We start from the raw sequence: 21,557 nt of genomic DNA on the forward strand, positions 1-21,557 counted from the left end.
ACCACAAGTATACACTTCCCGATTATAAACATAATATCAGTATTAAAAGTACCCTGCAAAATCATTATAAAATTATATTCTTACAAGAAGACAGTTATAGATGTGCGACAGTCAATCTGGACATGAGTGTATATATATATATATATATCGGGTGTCAAAAAATTCCACCGACAAACTTCGGGAGGTAAATCCTCTCATACGAAGAAACAAAAAAAGCTCAGTAAACATGGGTCCGGAAACGCGTTGTTTCGGAGATAAGGTGCCGAAACCGTGGGAAATGAATCTTCAAAGGCGTATATTTCAGAAACTATTCAACGTAGAGGGTGCGGTTTGAAAACTCACAAGCGAAGTCATACGTGCTCTGGTTAAACATGCATGTTTCATAATCTTGCTATGCTTGCGGAAGGGATTCCCCAAAGGAGCATATGGATTCCCGGATAATCTGCCGAGTGAAGATGGCTCGAAAGGGGTATGAATGGACGACTTTCTCACCTGTTAACAGTACTTCCTTGTACCAAGACGATAACTCAAACGGATACAAAATGGTGGACACTTGTATACCTGCTGTGTGTGGTTGCATAACCGCCACATACGGATGGTGCCCAATAAAGAAGTTCGGAATATGAAGTACTGTGAATATGCAGTCGAAGGTTCGTAGTGAGGCACGTGCGGTGTTGCTACAGTATAACACACGAAGTAGAGTGATTGAAATTGTGAAAATACTTAATGCAAAGGAAAACCCCAAATAGCACGATAGCGAATACAGTCAGCACATTTTCAGATATGAGTAATGTTTAGCAATGGCTAGAAATATCGTTATGTCTATTGAACTGAGTGAATGTCAGTAATGAACGAGACTCAATATTAAGTACATTACATGAATGATCTGATTAAATGTATAAGAGATTTGTGATTTGAAATCATATGCATTATCTTAATAAGTCTGCAACCGTCTACCTGATTTCAATGGTACTTGTTCCTGTCAGTTGTTGCACCGTTACGTGGATAAGCAAGGAAGCAACAGAAAGCAAGGTTGCACGTTGACGCGCCGTGTCGCGGGGTCAATCCCCACTAAGAGTCCAAGCTTTGGACTCAACAACCAAGAGATGGATCGGATCGCGTTTGAAACTTTAGGCCCCGTCTCCATATAGCGCCGCTGCTGAAAAGGGACGTTGAACATCTTAACAAATAAACAATCAGACAATAAACAATTGTTATAAACGTACAATTGAATGATACTGTAGTGCGCGAATGTGATATCTAAATGAATTGGTTTAGCTCGTTAAATTAAATGTAAGTCCTGCTACGGTTTCGTTTTCTCTTCGGGTACCCAAGCCGCTCGTGTTAACGGATTCCAAAATATGTAAACAGAACAATAAACCATCTTCATATTTTATACCTTGTCTTTATTCCTCCATTTAAAGTTACATCAAGATTGTCTTCGTGTCCAAGGCGGGGACGTTATTACAAAATAATAATCATAACGTCATACTCTTCTCATGTTTATTTTGCTTACAATGCAACTGCTAGAGCCTCAAATCTATACGCCTATTCCAATTTAGCACACCAGAGTAAATTAAGTGTAAAGAGAACCGGGTACGATCCTTGTGTTCAGTAGCCAATCTTGAAAGTAAAAGCTGGAGGGGAGGGGGTGTCAGTATTTTGCTATGTAAAATACTAATTTGGACTGCGTTTTGGTATTTATGACATTAGTGATTTTCTAGTAACGCAGCAAAATTGGGGGACCAAGCCCCCCGACCCCAGCCTAGATTCGCCACTCTTTGTTCCACCATTCTAAGTGGCTTTCTTCAGTTTCACAAGTCGAATGCCAAGATGGTACATCTATAAACGTTCTGGCCGCAAGATCGCCTGCATTTGTGTCTGAACTTTAGTCGTCGGATGTAATTAACTCTCATAATGTAAACAGATTTAGGCTGCATTCAAATGCACACGCAGTCGAACTCTGGAGGGTATTGTTGATCTTTAAAAACAAAAACAACATTGATTATCATTTTACTGTGTGTAAGGAAATTGGTGTCTGGTCTTCTTTAAATCTTAAAACATGTAAGAGGTATTTCAGTTTCACACGATAATTTTAACTGAGTCCAGAATATTTAACAAAAAGATATTGTCCTTGAAATGACAGTACATAGCATTTTTCCTACGCCCAAAACTGTTTATAGGAACAAAAATACGATAGAAGAGATAAAATAAACATTGGCTAACAGTCATGCTGTTAGTGGGATTCGACTCTCAGCCATATGACAGACGAGCACCTAAAGAAGCTAGTCTACCGAAGACTGACGTGTATTCTGAAAGCGATTGTGCTTGTGTGCAGTGCTTACTGTCTGTGTTTTATAAAACACCGTAGTATGAAATGGAGTTTACTTGGGCAGAATTAAGTGATATGCATCTGGCATATGGTGCAGCTTTGGGAAATGCAAGGGAGGCACAAAGACTGTATAGAGAACGTTTTCCAGAATAACGGTGCTCCCATCACGCTACATTTACGTCAATTGATCGGCAGCTGCGAGAATCAGGTTCCTTACACATTCACCGACCTGATGCAGGAAGACCACGAACAGTGAGAACACCAGCATTCGAAGAGAATGTGTTGGACCAATTTGAACAAAATCCCTCAACAAGCACGCGGGCCGTTGGACATGTGTTGCATGTTCAGCACCAGCAAGTGTGGAACGTCTTACATGAAGAACATCTCTATCCATATCATCCTCAAAGAGTACAAGTTTTGCGTCCTACAGACTATCCCAAACGTGTGCAATTTGCCCGATGGTACCTGCGGCAGTGTGTGGAGAATCCGCAGTTCGCACGGCATGTGTTGTTCACGGATGAGAGTAGTTTTACTCGTGACGGATGTTATAATGCTGATAATAGGCATGTGTGGGCAGCAAACAATCCGCATGCAATGTTTCGCTGAGGTCATCAAGAACGATTCACAGTGAATGTGTGGGACGGTATAGTGGATAATGTCTTAGTAGGACCTTATGTATTACCTCCACGACTGAACATGCATACTTACAGTGTTTTTTTCAGAGGTACTCCCGGAACTGCTCGAAAATGCCCCCTTGCGGTCTGGCGACAAATGTGGTTCCAGCATGACGGAGCCCCACCCCATCGGCCGCGGCGTGTTCAAAATGTACTTTCTGATATGTTTGGGAATCGATGGATCGGGCATGGTGGTCCTGTAGCATGGCCTCCTAGATGACCGGATATGACACCTATGGACTTTTACCTATGGGGACACATGAAGGAGTTGGTCTACCAGACGCCAGTGGAGAATGAATTATGGACCTTGGGGGCCGCATTGTCAAGGCTTCCGCAAGAATTCGTGTTAACCACGACGTTTTCCCTCGTGTGCGAGACGAAGTGCTTCGACGCTGTCTCTTATGCATTGAAGTCAATGGTTCACTTTTTTAGATTTCGTGACGTTGTAAGGTACGAGTGAATTATAAACACCATTTCCTGATTGACTCGTCTTCTTCTGTCTTTGTGCTTTGTGTATTTTATTTGTGTGCCTGGAGGTTATGCTTTACAACATTGCACGCCACCAACTATGCCACTAATATGCGAATCATATTATCGCTGTTCCCAGGAGGTCATTTGTCAGCTGCTTCTTACGTATGTTAATACTATACTCCATAATGCTGCATATGTTAACATACATTTGTCCACGATAATTAATGTACATTTTGATAGCGGGTTTGAATCTAGTTTCAACAGCTCTCAATCACTCTGCTTTATGGGTTATGCTGTAGCAACACCGCACGTGCCTCACTACGAACCTTCGACTGCATATTCACAGTACTTCATATTCCGAGCTTCGTTTTTGGGCACCATCCGTATGTGGCGGTTATGCAACCACACACAGCAGGTATACAAGTGTCCACCATTTTGTATTCGTTTGAGTTATCGTCTTGGTACAAGGAAGTACTGTTAACAGGTGAGGAAGTCGTCCATTCATACCCCTTTCGAGCCATCTTCACTCGGCAGATTATCCGGGAATCCATATGCTCCTTTGGGGAATCCCTTTCGCAGGCATTGCAAGATTATGAAACATGCATGTTTAACCAGAGCAGGTATGACTTCGCTTGTGAGTTTTCAAACCGCACTCTCTACGTTGAGTAGTTTCTGAAATATACGCCTTTGAAGATTCATTTCCCACGGGTTCGGCGCCTTATATCTCCGAAACAACGCGTTTCCGGACCCATGTTTACTGAGCTTTTTTGTTTCTTCGTATGAGAGGATTTACCTCCCGAAGTTTGTCGGTGGAATTTTTTGACACCCGATATATATATACAGTAAACCCTCGTTAACACGAATTCCAAGGGACTGAAAAATCAGGAGTTCGTGTTAAAAAAATTCGTGTTAACCGGGGACCCAAATTTTATTATTCGAATACATTTTCTCCATACATACGCACTACAGTATACAGACTATACATACCACTACAGTAAATGTATGTATGTGATAGAAAACACTAGAGATGGTATCGAGACGAGACTGAGTAGTCTCGGTCTTGTCTCGGTTCCAAATTCGAGACGACACTAAGACTATTCTCCGTCTTGATACCATCCACAGAATTGTATCAAGACGAGACTGAGAGTTTCGGTCTCGTCTGGATTTCGAAAAGCACGGCTCGGTCTCAAATTCGAGTTAAGATCGAGATCGATACTAGTTTTGGTCTCGGTACTATCCTCTGAAAAGTGAAAACACTACAGTAAGCTTATTATCCTATCTTTGAAGATAAAAAAAAAAAAAATTACGCAAAAAACCAAGGTCAAGTTATAAAATTGACAACTCCGCTAGCAGGTTGGGTACCGCTAGTAACGGAAAGGTATTTATGACTACTGTCACCAGTTTAGAGTTACAGGAGAGAGAAGACGTTTTGTCTCGAGCTGTCACCAGCTCGTCTGCCAAGCACTTGCATGTTCAGCGCTTGACGGAGGACAGAACCAACACTTTATAAGAGACGAAAAATACCCGTTTCTGATTTTTCTCTTACTTATAAGGCAATTTTCGTCTGTATAAATAATGTATGACAAAAACTGATCTGGAGTGAAATCTAAAATAGGAATAATGATCTGGAAAAAAACTAAGGATTGAAAGTTCGTGTTAAATGAAAACATTTACTGACTCAAGGGACTAAAAATTAGTTCGTAATTCGTGCTAACCGAAATTCGTGTTAACCGATAAAACTTCCTATAAGATAACGTACAGCGATGCCGGGACCGAAATTTTGTTCGTCCTAACCGAGTGTTCGGCTTAAGCGAGTTCGTGTTAACGAGGTTATACTGTATATATATATATATATATATATATATATATATATATATATATATGTGTGTGTGTGTGTGTGTGTGTGTGTGTGTGTGTGTGTGTAGATAGATAGATAGATAGATAGATAGATAGATAAAAGGAAACTAGTACTTCACAAACAAGAAAGTGCGGCACTTGAAATGTGTGGACTGTTTGATAGACATAGGAAGTCAATAATTTAGCTAAGTAGTAAAATATTGTGCAGTGCAGCGACCAGCTTTAATTCAAACAGAAGAAATATAGATGGTGCGGTGTATTATGAAATGTTATAGTTGATGTGTAGAAACATATTAATCTACATTAATGTACTTAATTGGATGGAATTTATATATCCTGCTCATACCTATAACAGCTAGCCAACACCACCTGGCATATTACCACTTTTTTAATCCCATCCGGCATATCACCGGCGGGGCACAAATGTTAAATAGATCCTTCTCGGAATGGAATAATTCAGCATTTGAAAATATTTCAATTTGGTATAAGTAGATTATGATGGGAGACTGTAAGTAGAACAAGTATCACTTCTAGAATGGGATTTCATATGATTTTCTACTACTTGTGTAATTATATGCACAAATAACCAATTAAAAATATTAATTTTGACTACGATGGCTCAGTGACAGAGTGGAGCGCAAGTTGGGTCGTTTAAACATGCCTCGTGAACATTGTAGGATGGATATACTGTATATCAATTGGGCGTGGCAATAAAATGGGCCTTTTTATTGTTACAAAATAGGTATATTTTTACTTAGAAAATAGTACACTATTACACATCGCATTCATCTTATGTTTAAGACATTTCCACATTAAGTATTCACAAACTAACAAGTGTGGTGATTTACAATGGAAGTTATTAAATATCACAGTTCTATTTGATATGGTAACCGAAAAGTAGGTGCACGATTTCATTGAAACTTCTGCTTAATAAGATGTAACTATCTTGCTGATCCCTCGTGGCTAAGCGGTTAGCATATGCGCCTTTGGCGTGGGAGACGCGGCTTCGATTCCCGACGGGAGCTCGTGTGGTGGTTCGGATTTCACGTTATTCAGTAGGTCCACGTCTCATATATCTTCGCTGCTGAAAGGGACGTTAAACTTAAAATCAACTCAACTATCTTGCTAGAATCAAAATGGGTTATCTGAAGGAATTCATACAATTGTTGATGCAAGAAATGAGTCGTGGTGTGTATATATTTGAGACATTTTATCTTTTGCTTACTCTTGAAATTGTAAGAATTAATTATTTCTGTGACTGGCAGAATGCCTGGCTAACGGCCGTTCATGCATTGATAGAGATTGTCCTGTAATTAGTAATGACAGTTTTAATTTACGTAAACATTGAAATGAAAGTGTATCTTGTTACACGTCAGAATACACGAAAGAAAATTTATTGTATTTCATTTTATCCAAAATCTTAAGAAGCGGTTTTCATAATCCGATTGTGCACGGTTGCAGCTTTAAATGGTTCCGTAAGATTTTGTGCTCATGAATTTTCGTTTCCACCGGTGAATAAATTAGTCTCTCAGATCGTTATGGATAGAGACCGGATGTTAGGCAAAATGCCTCTTCATTAATATTAAAGATATTATCAAAAATAACGTTTTAAAGCTTATATGGGGGGTTATAGTTTCGATCTAAGCCAATTTTATTTTGCCTATTTCGACCTTGACTGCCTAAATAATTGCTTTGGTGCCTAATGTTGCGTATTCTATGCATTTTCTTCAAAATAAGCCTTCATTGGGGAAAATATATAATGTATACAATATAACATAAATAATACACACATATATACGCATATTAGGTGTTTGTAAACACAAGCTCGTGGTACGTTAAAATATATATACAAGGTGAACTTCAAAGATGTGCACATATTTGTGGAGGTGATTAATGATATCAAAAGAAGACAAAAAGTCCTCTTGTATTTTGTCGAATTTCGTGTCGTGTACGAGTGACAGTGGTGACAACTTGGAATCGAAAAACGAATCCTGCCAATTCGAACGGAACCGAAAGATGCGCACATACTTCGAGAAGTGATTCGTGACATGGAAAGAAGACAAAAGGTCCTCTTAAATGTCACGAATTACCTCCCGAAGTATGTGCACACTTTTATGTCCCATTGCAATGGTCAGGGTTCGATTTTCGATTCCAAGTTAGCCCCTTGTCACTCGTACACGACGCGGAATTCCACAACATGCAAGAGGACTTTTTGTCTTCTTTTGATGTCACGAATCGCCTCCCGAAGTATGTGCACATCTTTCAGGTTCACCCAGTATATATGGAATGCATAGCAAGCTTCGTTTTTATATATACAATAAAAGAAGATATTAACAAACAAGTATGTTTCTATATTCTTTGAACATTATCTATGACTTGAATCTATTTTTAATGGTATTGAGTATTTATCTTCATTATTTTGAGATACATTGTAGTGCCTATTTTACTGCCTATTTTTTTTAATTTTTAGTGCCTATTTTCCAGGTTTTTAATGCCTAAACATCCGGTCTCTAGTTACGTACTTGGTTCTCTATGCGGTTGAATTCACTCGTAAATTGAGTATTCCTAATCTGTTATGTGATAGTATATTCATGTGAAAACATCATCCTGCTTGTCAAAATTAACGCTGATATCCTCGTTCAGCAGAGGTGCAGTCACTACTTTGGTAAAAATACCATAATAGATGCAATACGTTGACGCTTCTTCGAATATTGTTGCATTGATGAAGCAAATAAAAAATCAATGCCCGTTTTATGCATGTCGTGGTAGTATTCGTAAAAAGCCAGAGTGATAAAATCGGTAAGGTCTCTTTCCACAAATCGAATTGTCCTGCTGAGGATGGAATTTATTCTGTCGTTGTCGTTGTCCAAATGCAGTTCGGGGGTAGAAACATGGAATAAAGATAGATGGATAATACTAGTGACATACCACTATGAATTGTGTAGCTTCAATTTCATATTTTTCGTGGAGCACAGAACTTTTCGGAAATCGCACCTTTAACCTATGATGTAAATTTTCTCATGTCCCCCTCCTCCTCCCATTATACTCTCATTATTTCATAAGTTAACTCAATTGTTTATTTACTATCGGCTCTTTTGGCTAAGTATAACCAATAAACATTAAAACTAAGTTTCATTTCGAAAGATATATTGTTTTAACAAAAGAGACACTGACCAAAGCTTAAAACTTTACTTTATTTTAAATTATAATTTGTAACTGTTTCGGATATCTAGCATATCCTTCTTCAGACACGATCTAAATTAATGAAAATACAGACATATATATAAATGTTGTTATAACAGAGTTTAAATTCTTTAACCGTCATATATATATTCATTGTTATAAAAAATTTTTAAATTATTTTAACAGTCATATATAGAGTCATTGTTGTACTTTTTATTTTTATTTATTTATTTATTTTTCTTATTTACCGAGGCCTTCAGCACATCCTATAAGTCTTCGTGTTCACTTTCCAATTAATCACTTCCTTTATTTTTGGTTCTTATAAGGACCTTTTATTTTTACTTTTATTTTTTATTTTTATTTATTTATTTATTTTTTTCTCTATGTTATCCAAACTTCCTTGCCATGATTCATTAATTGGTAAGCCCCCTGTCCAGTTCATCAGTTTATCTCTTCCTACCTTCTTTATCCAATCCGCTTCTTTCCACTTCCTTATTATCATTCTTTTCTCCATCTCCAATACTTCCGTCTTATCCCAATTAATTGCGTGATTCGTCTCCTTAACATGTTTGTATATGGCATTGGTATCTTTTTTCTTCCTAACATCATCTAACATGGAAGAAAAAATATACCAATGCCATATACAAACATGTTAAGGAGACGAATCACGCAATTAATTGGGATAAGACGGAAGTATTGGAGATGGAGAAAAGAATGATAATAAGGAAGTGGAAAGAAGCGGATTGGATAAAGAAGGTAGGAAGAGATAAACTGATGAACTGGACAGGGGGCTTACCAATTAATGAATCATGGCAAGGAAGTTTGGATAACATAGAGAAATAAATAAATAAATAAATAAATAAATAAATAAAAATAAAAAATAAAAGTAAAAATAAAAGGCCCTTATAAGAACCAAAAATAAAGGAAGTGATTAATTGGAAAGTGAACACGAAGGAAGTGGAAAGAATCGGATTGGATAAAGAAGGTAGGAAGAGATAAACTGATGAACTGGACAGGGGGCTTACCAATTAATGAATCATGGCAAGGAAGTTTGGATAACATAGAGAGAAAAATAAATAAATAAAAATAAAAAATAAAAGTAAAAATAAAAGGCCCTTATAAGAACCAAAAATAAAGGAAGTGATTAATTGGAAAGTGAACACGAAGACTTATAGGATGGGCTGAAGGCCTCGGTAAATAAGAAAAATAAATAAATAAATAAAAATAAAAAAGTATTTGGTCTAGGAATTAATTCGTGCGGTTGGTACGCACACATTGAAGCTGTAGTACAAACACAAAATACATAAATACCTTAAGAAAAATATTGTCCATCGCTAGCCACCACTTTCGCCCATCTGTCAGGCAATGTACGGATTCCGTGGCGAAAGAAGTCCTCATCCTTGGAAGCGATCCAGTCAGAGACCCATGTTTCGATATCTTCTGAAGAAGTAAACCGCTGTCCAATCAAATCGTTGTTCATGCAATCGAACAAGTAGTAGTCCGAAGGAGCAAGGTCTGGTGAATACGGCGGGTGGGGTAAAACTTCCCATCCGACATTTTCTAAATAGGTTTTGACCGGTTTTGCGACATGTGGGCGAGCGTTATCATGTTGAACAATAAGTTTATCATGTCTGTTCTCCCATTCTGGTCGTGTTCTGGCCAGAGCTTGCTTCAAACGCATTAATTGTCGTCGATAACGTTCTCCATTCATAGTTTCACCCGGTTGCAGCAGCTCAAAGTACACCACACCTTTCATATCCCACCATATGCACAGCATAACCTTTGCACAGTGAATATCTCGTTTTGGTTGTGATGGACCTGGTTCACCTGGTTTCACCCAGGCCTTTTTTCGTTTAGGGTTCTCGTAATGGATCCACTTCTCATCACCCGTATTAATTCGATGCAGAAACCCCTTTCTGCTCTGTCGTTGAAGCAGCAATTCGCAAATGGTTTTTCGTCTTTCAACGTCTCTGTCTTTCAATTCATGGGGAACCCAATGTGACATCTTTTGAATCATTCCCATGGCTTTCAAGCGTTTGGAGACTGTTGTTTGATCAACGCCTAATGCTGCTGCAAGTTGTTCCTGCGTTTGACACGAATCCTGCTCGAGCAATGCTGTCAATTCTTCGTCTTGAAATTTTTTTGGCTGTCCAGCTCGCTCTTGGTCTGCCAAGCCGAAATCACCACTTCTAAACCGTGCAAACCACTTCTGACACGTTCGCTCAGCTAGAGCATGGTCACCATACACTTCCACCAAAATACGATGACTTTCAGTCGCACTTTTCTGCATGTTCAAGTAATGCAGCAGGACACCCCGCAAAAACACTTTATCAGGCACAAATTGCGCCATGTTCACGTAACTACAAACTGGTGTTGTTGACGCTTTAATCCACTGCCCTATACTACGAACGATACGCGATGACAGGGGTTTGCAACACATGTGTGGATACACGGAACTGTGGGACGCTCCGTTCGTTGCGCCATCTCTTGTCCACCCGCACGAATTAATTCCTAGACCAAATACAACAATGACTCTATATATGACTGTTAAAATAATTTAAAATTTTTTTTATAACAATGAATATATATATGACGGTTAAAGAATTTAAACTCTGTTATAACAACATTTATATATATGTCTGTATTTTCATTAATTTAGATCATGTCTGAAGAAGGATATGCTAGATATCCGAAACAGTTACAAATTATAATTTAAAATAAAGTAAAGTTTTAAGCTTTGGTCAGTGTCTCTTTTGTTAAAACAATTAATCCAAAGCCATGAATAGTCTTACTATATATATAATATATATATATATATATATATATATGTGTGTGTGTGTGTGTGTGTGTGTGTGTGTGTGTGTATATATATAGTTAAGACATATGTTTATTGTATTTGCCCACAGAAACAAATCAATATGAATTGTGATTTCGTCAACACATTACTTAAACGAAAGCTTCTGACATGGTTGAATCAGAAACTGATTGTTTTTTGATTGTTTGTATTATTAATGAAGTTGTATTTCCAGCGATGTCAGCATCCTTGAAGAAATACTCGAGTTCAATTTGGGGTGAGAAGGAGGAAGATTTCTTTCTCAGACTTCAGAAGCTGCAACGTACGGAGACATTGAGCCTCAATGATTTGGAGGAAATCGTGGACGAAGTGCGAGAGTGCATAGCTGAAGTAAGTACTTGTTACAGGGTGTGAGAAGCCGTTGCAGCGTGACACTTTGCCTTTGTATTTCCTGTAATGTAATTTATAGTTTCGATATCTCGGAAGTAATATTGATATGTATATAATAAAAACAGATTTTTGAGTAGGTAACCTAAATAACGTTCTTTTATCCACACTGATATGTGTTTTTCATTATTATTATTAAAGTGTATAGACTGACATGATTCCTAAAATGCTGTAAACTGGAAAATTTCATTTTTGTGGTCCATGAAATTGCTTAAAGTCCTCAAGAATGCTTAAAAATTGTTGATCCAATCATAGTGAAATACGGGAAGAATTTGATACCTTCAAAACTTCAGTAGTGGTTCTTGTACTTAGTATTTTTTATTTGTTTATTTATTTATTTATTTATTTTATTATTATTATTATTATTATTATTATTATTATTATTATTATTATTTTAATGTTTGATTGTTATCACAGAAGAACTGACAATAATAATTGTTCAAATTAAAACTCCCCGTGACTATAAGGTTAGCGTACGCGCCTTCGGCTTGGGAGATGTGGGTTCGATCCCTGGTGGGGCTTATGCAATCCAAATCCCACGTTAAATGGAGGTCCACGTTTCACGTAGCCTCGATGCTGAAAGGGACTTTAAATTCAGAATCAACCAACTGACCAATTGTTCAAATTATATGATAATTCGATCCTGTTAAGTAATGGGTATATTCAGCTGGGATCGATCATGTATTGTATAACGAATCCTTATCGATATTTGTTTCATGAAAATAAGTTTCATTCGTTGTTTATTAAACATTAAGAATGAATCGATTCTATACCCTCTATTAAATACATCAGTGTGTTCGTTTACCACGTAGACTTGATTGCTAATGATGCCATGGAAATAAAAATTCATCAAAAGATGGGTACAAAGCAGCATGTTATATGCACTAAGAAATTTAATTTTGTAACATGGAAATAAGTAATTTATATATGAAACGTAAAATTGAAGAACGAAGATGTGAATATCAATGTCACCATATTAATCTCGACTGTTTGAATTGAATATCACTAATACTAATTAACTAACTCTATTGCCTATGGAACCCGGAGGTTCAATGCCGCATTCACAAAAGCCATGATCGTACCATGGTTTGTTCCTACGTATTTCCGCGTGTCCCAATTTTCCTTTTGCTGAAATTTTAATGCTATCTCTTATTTCAATCCAAGTGTCCTGCACTCCGTATCTTCTAAAGCAGAGAATCTATTCGAAACTTCAATCTGGTATTCCTCTCTTACCTGGCTCTCTTCTAATTTCTTTAAATTTAATTTCACCGTTTTAAGACATTGACTATTTCCTTTATTCAACGATAATCTCTCTCTTATTATCGCTGCTACCAGGTAGTGATCAGTGTCACAATCAGCCCCTCTAAACGACCGGACATCAATTATGCTAGATTGTCTTCTTCTATCTACTAAAACGTGATCAATTTGATTATGTGTTTTTCCGTCTGGTGAGGTCCAAGTGTATTTATGAATGTTGCGATGTGGGGATTGAATTTCACTAATACAGGAAAAGAAGGTTGAACAGGAAAAGAGAACATACATTTAATTATTTATTACTTACTAGCATATTACGAAATAAATAAGGTTTGTTAATTAATTTTTCGTTGTTGAGAGCGCGTGCTTTGTTATTACGGTTTTTATAGAAGGCAGTATGTCAAGAATTGTAAAAAAGTATACATACAACGTCACTTAGACAGCTAAATTGTTACAAAAGATTTGGTTGTGTGTTGGAGTTCAAGGAAAAATTATTTTCCCATGTACTGATATGTATGTGTTATAATAGTTCAATATTTGTTTGTGACAATCCTTGTAAAATAAGGGTAAAGACATACCGAAGAGACCTCGCGATCGGTTCAGGTTTAAGTCACGGTCGTTACCTCGATGTCTAGGTCGTGATGGATGAAGGGTGCACATAGCGAGAAGTTCGCACCCTCGTTGTAAGTTCTCAATTTGAGGAGAAACATTACTGTGACGTGTTTGAAATTATTCCGTCAGTGTATAAAAATCACTACGAAACCACATTTTGAAATTGAAAGGACCAAATAGTTTATAAATAAGGATGGACGCGAGACGAGACGAGAAATGAGAAATGCCAAAGTCTCGTCTCTTGTTTTGCAAAAATATTTGAGTCTCATCTCTTGTCCATCTCTATCAATAAATCAAATAAATCACCTTTTTTTCAATTTTCTGTGAAGAAATGCCATCTTTCAGCACTCAGGCGAGAAATCATTTCCAGTAAAATAACAAAATAATAATAATAATAATAATAATAATAATAATAATAATAATAGTAATAAAAACAGATATATCTTCAGGTTTCAAGGTTGAGGGGGGTATTAACTTGAACAAATGAAGTTTCGTCACTGGAATTCCATTATTCAACGTTTCCTCCCTATGGATACGTGCCTGTCTTTACAGGTATTTTTTTACCTTATATCAGTAACGAATTCAGAACAAATCCTTTTTTATTAATCTCGGAATTGGGTGGAGTTGGAGTTTTTAAGCATTGATATGATTAACAGTAGCTTCTTTTTTCTTTACATATTCCACAATTTACGAACTTCAGCCCAAAAGCCCTCTCCCTGTAACCGCCACCGCCTTATGTAATAATTAGCTACAGAATAATTCTCAAATAAATATGAACAACTTATCTGACATTCCCATTTCAGTTGCTATTTTCTTCTATTCTCAATTTAAAACGTGCCTAATTATGATGTTTGTGTTTCTTATCCCATATGCTGAAACATTCCTCACTAGTTCTATTAATATGTCTTTCGTAATCAAATTTAATAGTGCAGCAAAACCTCTCGAGCGTAGACACACACAATCCCTGCAGACGAGATTATAAACAAATGAAAACTTTATTCCTTGCAGAGCTTCATGGAGAACCAATGGGAACACGAGCCATAACGATGCTTCCGCTGAACATCAATATAAAAACAAACTCGGTTGTTTATCATCGCGACCACTAATTTACCCTTTCGGTCGACCTCTAGGTCACGATGTGGCGTACATCTTCGGCATGTGCTTACCCATTTGAATCGATTGCGAGGTCTCTTCGGTATGTCTTTACCCTAAAAGTAATTTCGGAAAAAGCTTCAAAAAAGTAATGATGGAAACTGGAATTTGTACATTGGATAACCTTAGGAACTACGATTGATCATAAGTAAAGTATCTGATCAATTCAGTATTTAGTTCGTACTATACACATGCTATACACATGTTATACACATTTTCTGTTAGACTTGATATGATATAAAAGGTGTTACAAGAATTTTATTTGAATTCGTTTTGAGTAATGTTTCAGGGTGTCTATCGGTTACGAAAGTCATGAAAAAGTTACGAAGTCAGAAAACGGTCATGAAAGTCAAGAAATTTAGCTTTAGATTCACGATTTTTTTATTTATCTGTACAAATATAAGTACAGACTGGAAAATTTTATTGTATAAAACGTCAAAATTCACTACCAAAAATGTCTGTTGTGGGCTTTAGACTACAAAATCGCAAGCAAAGCACGCTTCTATCGCATGCATGAAAATTCGGCCTAATTCACATTCGCTCTTGAGACTGTCCTTCAGCTGGCATCATTGAGCAGTGGCGATGCAAGTTCGACTGAATGGTCACTATAGTATTCAACTGTTTTCAACCACGTACCCCACCGTGTGAACACTGGTTGAGGTGGCACGGAGGTATCTGAAAGCTTTTCTTTAAAGAACGGTGCTCTTGATGGAGCCTTAAGAAAAACTTTCTTTACAGTAGAGAATTTGTTGATCTTTGGAATTTCTACTCTTATCTGCTCGACAACACGATTTAAACCATGGGCGAGACATGTCACATGCACAAGGGAGGAATAGAACACCTTCAACATCTTCATTGCAGCAACCATATATGATACAGCATCTGTATAGGCAAGAAGCATTTTCTTCTCACCAAGATTGTTGGGGTATAATACATTTAGCCCATTGTTCACAAAGTGTGCTATTGTTTCCTGATTGGTTGTTGAAAGTTGTTTGGAGTAAATAAAGTAAGCTCTGGGATGGTGCCTCAGAATTTAGTTTCTCGACAACTAAGTTACAAATGGATCGTCCTTGGTCGTCAATGGTTTCATCAATCGATAACCAAATATAAGAATCTCCTATGTCATTTCGTATTCTGGATATTGCTTCGTCATATATGGATTGCACATAGTTCTTGCGTAACGTCGACTCAGACGGGACCGAATTATGGCAGTACTGTGTCAGGAATCTCTTAGACACAGGTCAGTATAAAACTGGTTGTTCTTGCCGCATTCCGCGCAAAATAGGCAAAAATAGGATGTAACGTTCAATTAGGCATTCTTAGGCAAAATAAAATTTGGTGCTAGTGCTTTAATTTGTTATAAAACCTTCATATACAACTTTATTTTTCATTCTGAGCTAAGGAAAAAATAGGTTTTTACCTAAAGATCCGATGTCTACTGATTAGTATTCATCCTATTTCTCCTCTGTTTATTTTCTTTCATTATCTCAGCATTATTACTTTTTATATGTATGCGTGTACTGTATTACTTTATTTGTAAATGTTTTGATTTTATTCCAGCATTGATATTTTAGCTCAATAATATTAAATATCAATCAGAAAATAGTAATAAGAATAATTTAAAAATTTCGTTACAGCAATTATGGGATTTAGCTGTGAAGGAAGCAGATCTGTCCCTTCAGTTAAAGCTAATAAAGGATTTCTTCCTTATGGCTAGAGGAGAGTTATTTCTAGAATTTATAACACAAGCTGATCCTGTTTTGCAAATTCCTCCAACGTCTTCAACAAATCGAGGTGAGATATATTTAGTTTTTTTCCCTTTTGTTGATGTGTTTTCCGGATCAAGGAAGACATACATTTGGTGAACATTTTATTTTTTAAAATTTAAATGTATGAGCCATTGACTTATGTTAATATTTGAAAGCGAAATAGAAGCCCTTCATCGTACTGAAAGAGACTGTCTACTTCCGGTAGAGATTCCTCGAGGCTATATGGTTAGCGTATGTACCTTTGGTTCCTAATTCGAATCCTGGTGGGAGTTCATGGGATTCGGATTCCACCTTAAATTGTAGGTCCATGTCTCATTTAGCCTCAGTACTGAAAAAGGACGCTAAACTTCAACGAGCTAATTTGTGGTATCGTGATGCCTCTTACAGAATGAAAGTAGTTGTTGATTAAAGAATGAATTTAATAAATAGCATAAGAAGTTTAATTTGTGTACTCTTAAGAGCTTTTATGGGTAAATTCTGAGATTAAGACTTAGGAATAGACCTCTACGACGATAGTTACCACGCTGGACTTTGCCAAGATGAAAAGTAGCTGTCGCGAGACAAATAGAACTGGTGAATGAGTGAACGTACAGTGAGGGTCAGTATGGCCGTATAGTTGAGTGAACACGGGTATCCTTTGTTCTCTACCTTTTGGGAAATCCAGAGTGCCGATGTGGGTAGAAGAAAATTCACTTCTGTATGAGGAAGAAATCCAAAAACATGAAAACCAAATTTTTCGTCACTTCTGAAAGCGTTAAAGAATGAATAAAGTTTGTGTAAACTCCAACTCAACGCATACGTTTTCTGAATGAGGGAGAAAATACGGGACTATATTGTCCAGAATGCTAACACGTGTACTGCTAGTTCCAAAGAGTTACGTGAATAATAATGTGGAAATACTTCTCTTAGACATGCCATGATATGGGGAATACCCGACAATATTTATTTCTTCTGATACCAAGTACCAAAAAATAAACATTTAATTTATGTTTTCACTAATATTAAGAATGAATAATTTCACATACTAATATACTAATTTGTTTTGATTCTGTGTTCAAAACTTTTTTCATTTTCGCTTTACAGATGTAAACCAAGCCTTTCAAATTGCTGCTCGTAAAATTCTAATGGATGATGAGTCTGCATTAGAGAAACTACGTTTCGTTGTTACCGATGAAAACTGGAATTTCAAAGAAGATCCACCTACAGGTAATAATTAATCTTCAAGATTTTCTTGAAACTATATCAGCAGAGATAATTATGCAAATGAAGAAAACAATACAACGAGGTTCAAATATATATATATAGACTAATCTGACATAAGTAGACACCCGCAGGGTACCAGGATTTTCTGGAAACACAGGATGATACAAACGGAGTCGATGACTATGACTTAAGCGGTGATGAGCATGTAGTACAAGATAACCGAAAAAAAGCTCGTGCTGTTCGTGATCATCAAAACACAGACATACAGTGCATGTCAACTTTAGGTCAGGACATAATTTCCTTCAACATCCAGCACCCTTTGCCAATGTTCCTGCAGCTGCGTAATGCCGTGGCGATAAAGCTCGGGGTGTCTTGGATGCAAAGAACTCCGTGCGTGCGTTCCGCAGGTCTGCCTCATTATCGAAAGATTTTAAATACAATGGAACAGATGGGTATCTGATTGCGCTAGGTGTGGCTAGTGTGAAAGATAGCACATTGTCTCCAGCCAGATCTCTGGATGCTATCCCTGATCGTTATTTGTTGTGAAAGCACAGCACACCCTTCGATTAACCAACGCTGGCTCATTCTGCCACAATGTATGTTGCAACTGTTGCGAGTACAGTTGTTTGTTTTTTAAATTATTTATTTTTCCAGTTAATTAGGGAAAACATATTGTGTGTATATCATCGTTGTCATGTTTTCTTGGTCTCGTGTTTTCATCAGCATGGGAAAGTCCGTACGGCTAATTACATATCAGGCAAAAATTTCAAAAGAAAGTTCTGGAAAACAGGAAGTCAAGGAATTTTTTCTCGTAATTTAGGTCGTCATTCTGTCATGGGCAGGGACGTGACCGGTAAATGTCAGCAGAGGACCCATTGAAAATTACGATATTCTGGGCTGCATCATCATAGAACCGCCACCAATTTTCACAGTTGGGTGCAAATGCTGCGAATCATACGCTTCTTAAGGCTCCACCACATATAAACATGACCTATAGTTAAAATAAGGTGTACGATGCCTCATCCGACCATATCAGACGTTTCAAGTCTTTAGCGGTCCATATTGCAAATTCGTGGCGTCCCTTATCAGCGGCTGCGCTTGTAAAACCCGACTCTGTAAGTACATGTCACGTAACTCGCGGAGGACGTAATGATTGACACAGGCGCTTACACCGCAGTTGCATGATGCTTCAATGGTCGGCGGAACCTATCACTGAGTATTTCTTCCCACCGCTGTTCCTCTTCGCCGATATGGTTTCGCCGTGAGTTTTTTAGGCCGTCATCCCCTTGTACAATGTCCTTCGCGACAGAACAAACACACTTGCACTTTCGTCATGACCGCACTACATAACTGAGCGCCAGCAATTTGTCCTCTGGAAATCAGAGGTGTTACCCATTTTACAATATCACTGTGCTCAGTTCACTACACATTGACGTTGTACTGTCCTCACGTAATTTACCCCAACATATCACCAATAGTCCGTTGCAAAACCCAGACATTTGACGTTTTTCCAACTCCAGATGTTTCCATTAAATTGCTAAGTATCTGTATATGATTAGTTAGTATCTTTGAGAAATGATGGTAGAGTGTGCACATATGGTTGGTTTACCTGACTGTATAGTATTATTCCCTGGATCATTCGAAGGTCTTTCGCTTCTGACATTTGCAACTCTGAGAAAATACTGATACTGTAATCTGTACATCTTTAAGACCGTAGCTCACCATTCCTCAATGAAAAATACCTTTCCAATTTTATCCAGAAATAACTAGATCCTGCAAAAAACCAAGCCAAATAAAACTTTGACTGCTAAAAATTAATACACTAGGACTTTCTTACACGATACTTCCATTATTTGAAGGAACTTCTGAACCTTCTTTTTCGCGTACTCTCACATTGCTAGAAACTGATGCTAAAGTCGTCTACCAACATGTCATTCAACCTGAATAACCACCCTCATGGTTGGCTGGTTTAAACCAGCTGTTTAAAAAAAAATTAAAATCAAAAAGAAAAGAAAAAGAAAGAAAAGAAAAGAACAATGCTTTAAATCCTGTGAACTTAATGGTGATGTTTCCACATGTCAAACCATCTGCATTAGTTTTATATCTTTTTCACCTTTTGATCAAGGTGTCCCATGTTCAATTCTCCGTCCAACCACAACCTTTCTTTGTAGTGTAAACGAAGTAACGGTTCGGATGTCACTTTAAGCGAAAATCTTCTTGATAACCTCGGTATTACCTAAAGATGTTAAGCCTAAACATACGAAACGAAATCAAACTGTATATTTCTGCTTGCGTAAATGCGTGTTGTTTTATAAAGCAGCCAAGGTTGCTTAAATATATTAATAGAAATTGGCAAAATTTATCGACTGCCTACGTAGCTTCCAACATTAGCTTGGATTGGACTTTGTTTTAATTTTATTGAATGATACCTACATACTAAATTTGTAATTTAATACCTTAGTTTTAGCGTACGTTGACCTTAAAATTTTACATGCAAGGCAATAATGGGATTTGTTCTACATTTACAGTAATAACAGGATTTTCCCAATGGCAAAGGCGGGAGTTTCCCGATTTATATGTAATTCTGTATAGTGGTTTCACTTGTGCAACTGTTTATCTTTTTGTCCTTCTGAAATGACTCTTGACAATTATATTAACAAGTATGTAAAGATCAGTACAACGTATTTTTATCAGGAGTCCTTCGTGAGTAAGTCGGCAGACTCATCGCATTGTGGCCAATTAGTCCCGGTTTCGAGTCCAAATGGAGGACAGTTTCTCTCGAATGTAAGCCGGGAAGCGGTTTGGATTCCGCTTTAAGCTTATGTGACCCCTTCCAGCATAACCTGTTGTTGCATAATAATACCAAGGCGAAACAAACTTATTTCTGCCCATATGTAATATAAATACATAGAGCAAATTATTTAAACAAAAAAAAGGGGAAAAAACTGGTTTAAACAAAAAAAAAACTTATTTAAACTAAAAAAAAACGTTTTGTTTGTTTAAAAAAAAACGGATTTTGCCAACCTTGCTCACCCTTGTTACGGGAACTATAGCAGGGCCAACAAAAGATGGTCTCTGAAGTTTCTTACCACATGCGAAGGGAAAATGCAGCTCCTACTTTGGTGTTAGTGTTACCAACTACAGTCTTACTACGGTCTACTACGGTCTTACACCATTAATTAAATTGGCATTATAGATGGACCGAAAAACGCCTTAATACGTGAGTAGTGGCAACGCCACTGCGAACTGTCAGAGACCTTCTCTTGCTGGTTTCTCTATAGACTTTTAAAATTCTAGCTCTTTCTGAGCTAATGCCAAAAACATAAACACAAAACCTACCTATTGTACACACTGGTTTGACCTTTGAACAAATCAGAACCAACAAAACATATTCATCGTGCGGATCTTCCAATCTCATTTACTGTGTACACTTACTCTATTTTACAGAATTCTCTGTCTAGAAGCTCGAACCCCAATGATGTTACTCCTGCCATATACAGATTTTCCATTTATCCAATTCGAATACAGACTCACAATTCAATGCTTGAATGATGCTTCCATGTTTGCTCTTAAAAACCCTCCAATCAAACTTCATTTCTCCAGAGATGGGAACACATATGTTTTCCACTTTGTCAATTGTGAACCTGGACTAAATAGCTTGTAACCTTCTTCCAGCGTTGTTTCCTGTTTATTTATTCGAATATAATAATAATAATAATAATAATAATAATAATAATAATAATAATAATAATAATAATAATAATAATAATAATAATAATAATGGGGGTGACACGAAGACGATTTATTAT

General features: G+C 37.2%; 1 protein-coding gene across 1 annotated transcript in view; it reads left to right on the top strand.

Moving 5' to 3' along the window:
- Nucleotides 1-21,557, top strand: part of Grip75 (gamma-tubulin complex component 4) — a 79,809-nt gene that overhangs the window by 35,482 nt on the left and 22,770 nt on the right. The window contains exons 8-10 of the mRNA XM_081748667.1: nt 11,547-11,701; nt 16,414-16,570; nt 17,629-17,751. Of these exons, the coding sequence (XP_081604793.1) occupies nt 11,547-11,701; nt 16,414-16,570; nt 17,629-17,751 (435 nt within the window). The remainder of the gene's footprint in view (nt 1-11,546; nt 11,702-16,413; nt 16,571-17,628; nt 17,752-21,557) is intronic.

The sequence above is a fragment of the Thermobia domestica genome, chromosome 2 (genome assembly GCF_964235325.1).
Source record: "Thermobia domestica chromosome 2, izTheDome1.hap1.1, whole genome shotgun sequence".
NCBI classification, from domain to species: domain Eukaryota; kingdom Metazoa; phylum Arthropoda; class Insecta; order Zygentoma; family Lepismatidae; genus Thermobia; species Thermobia domestica.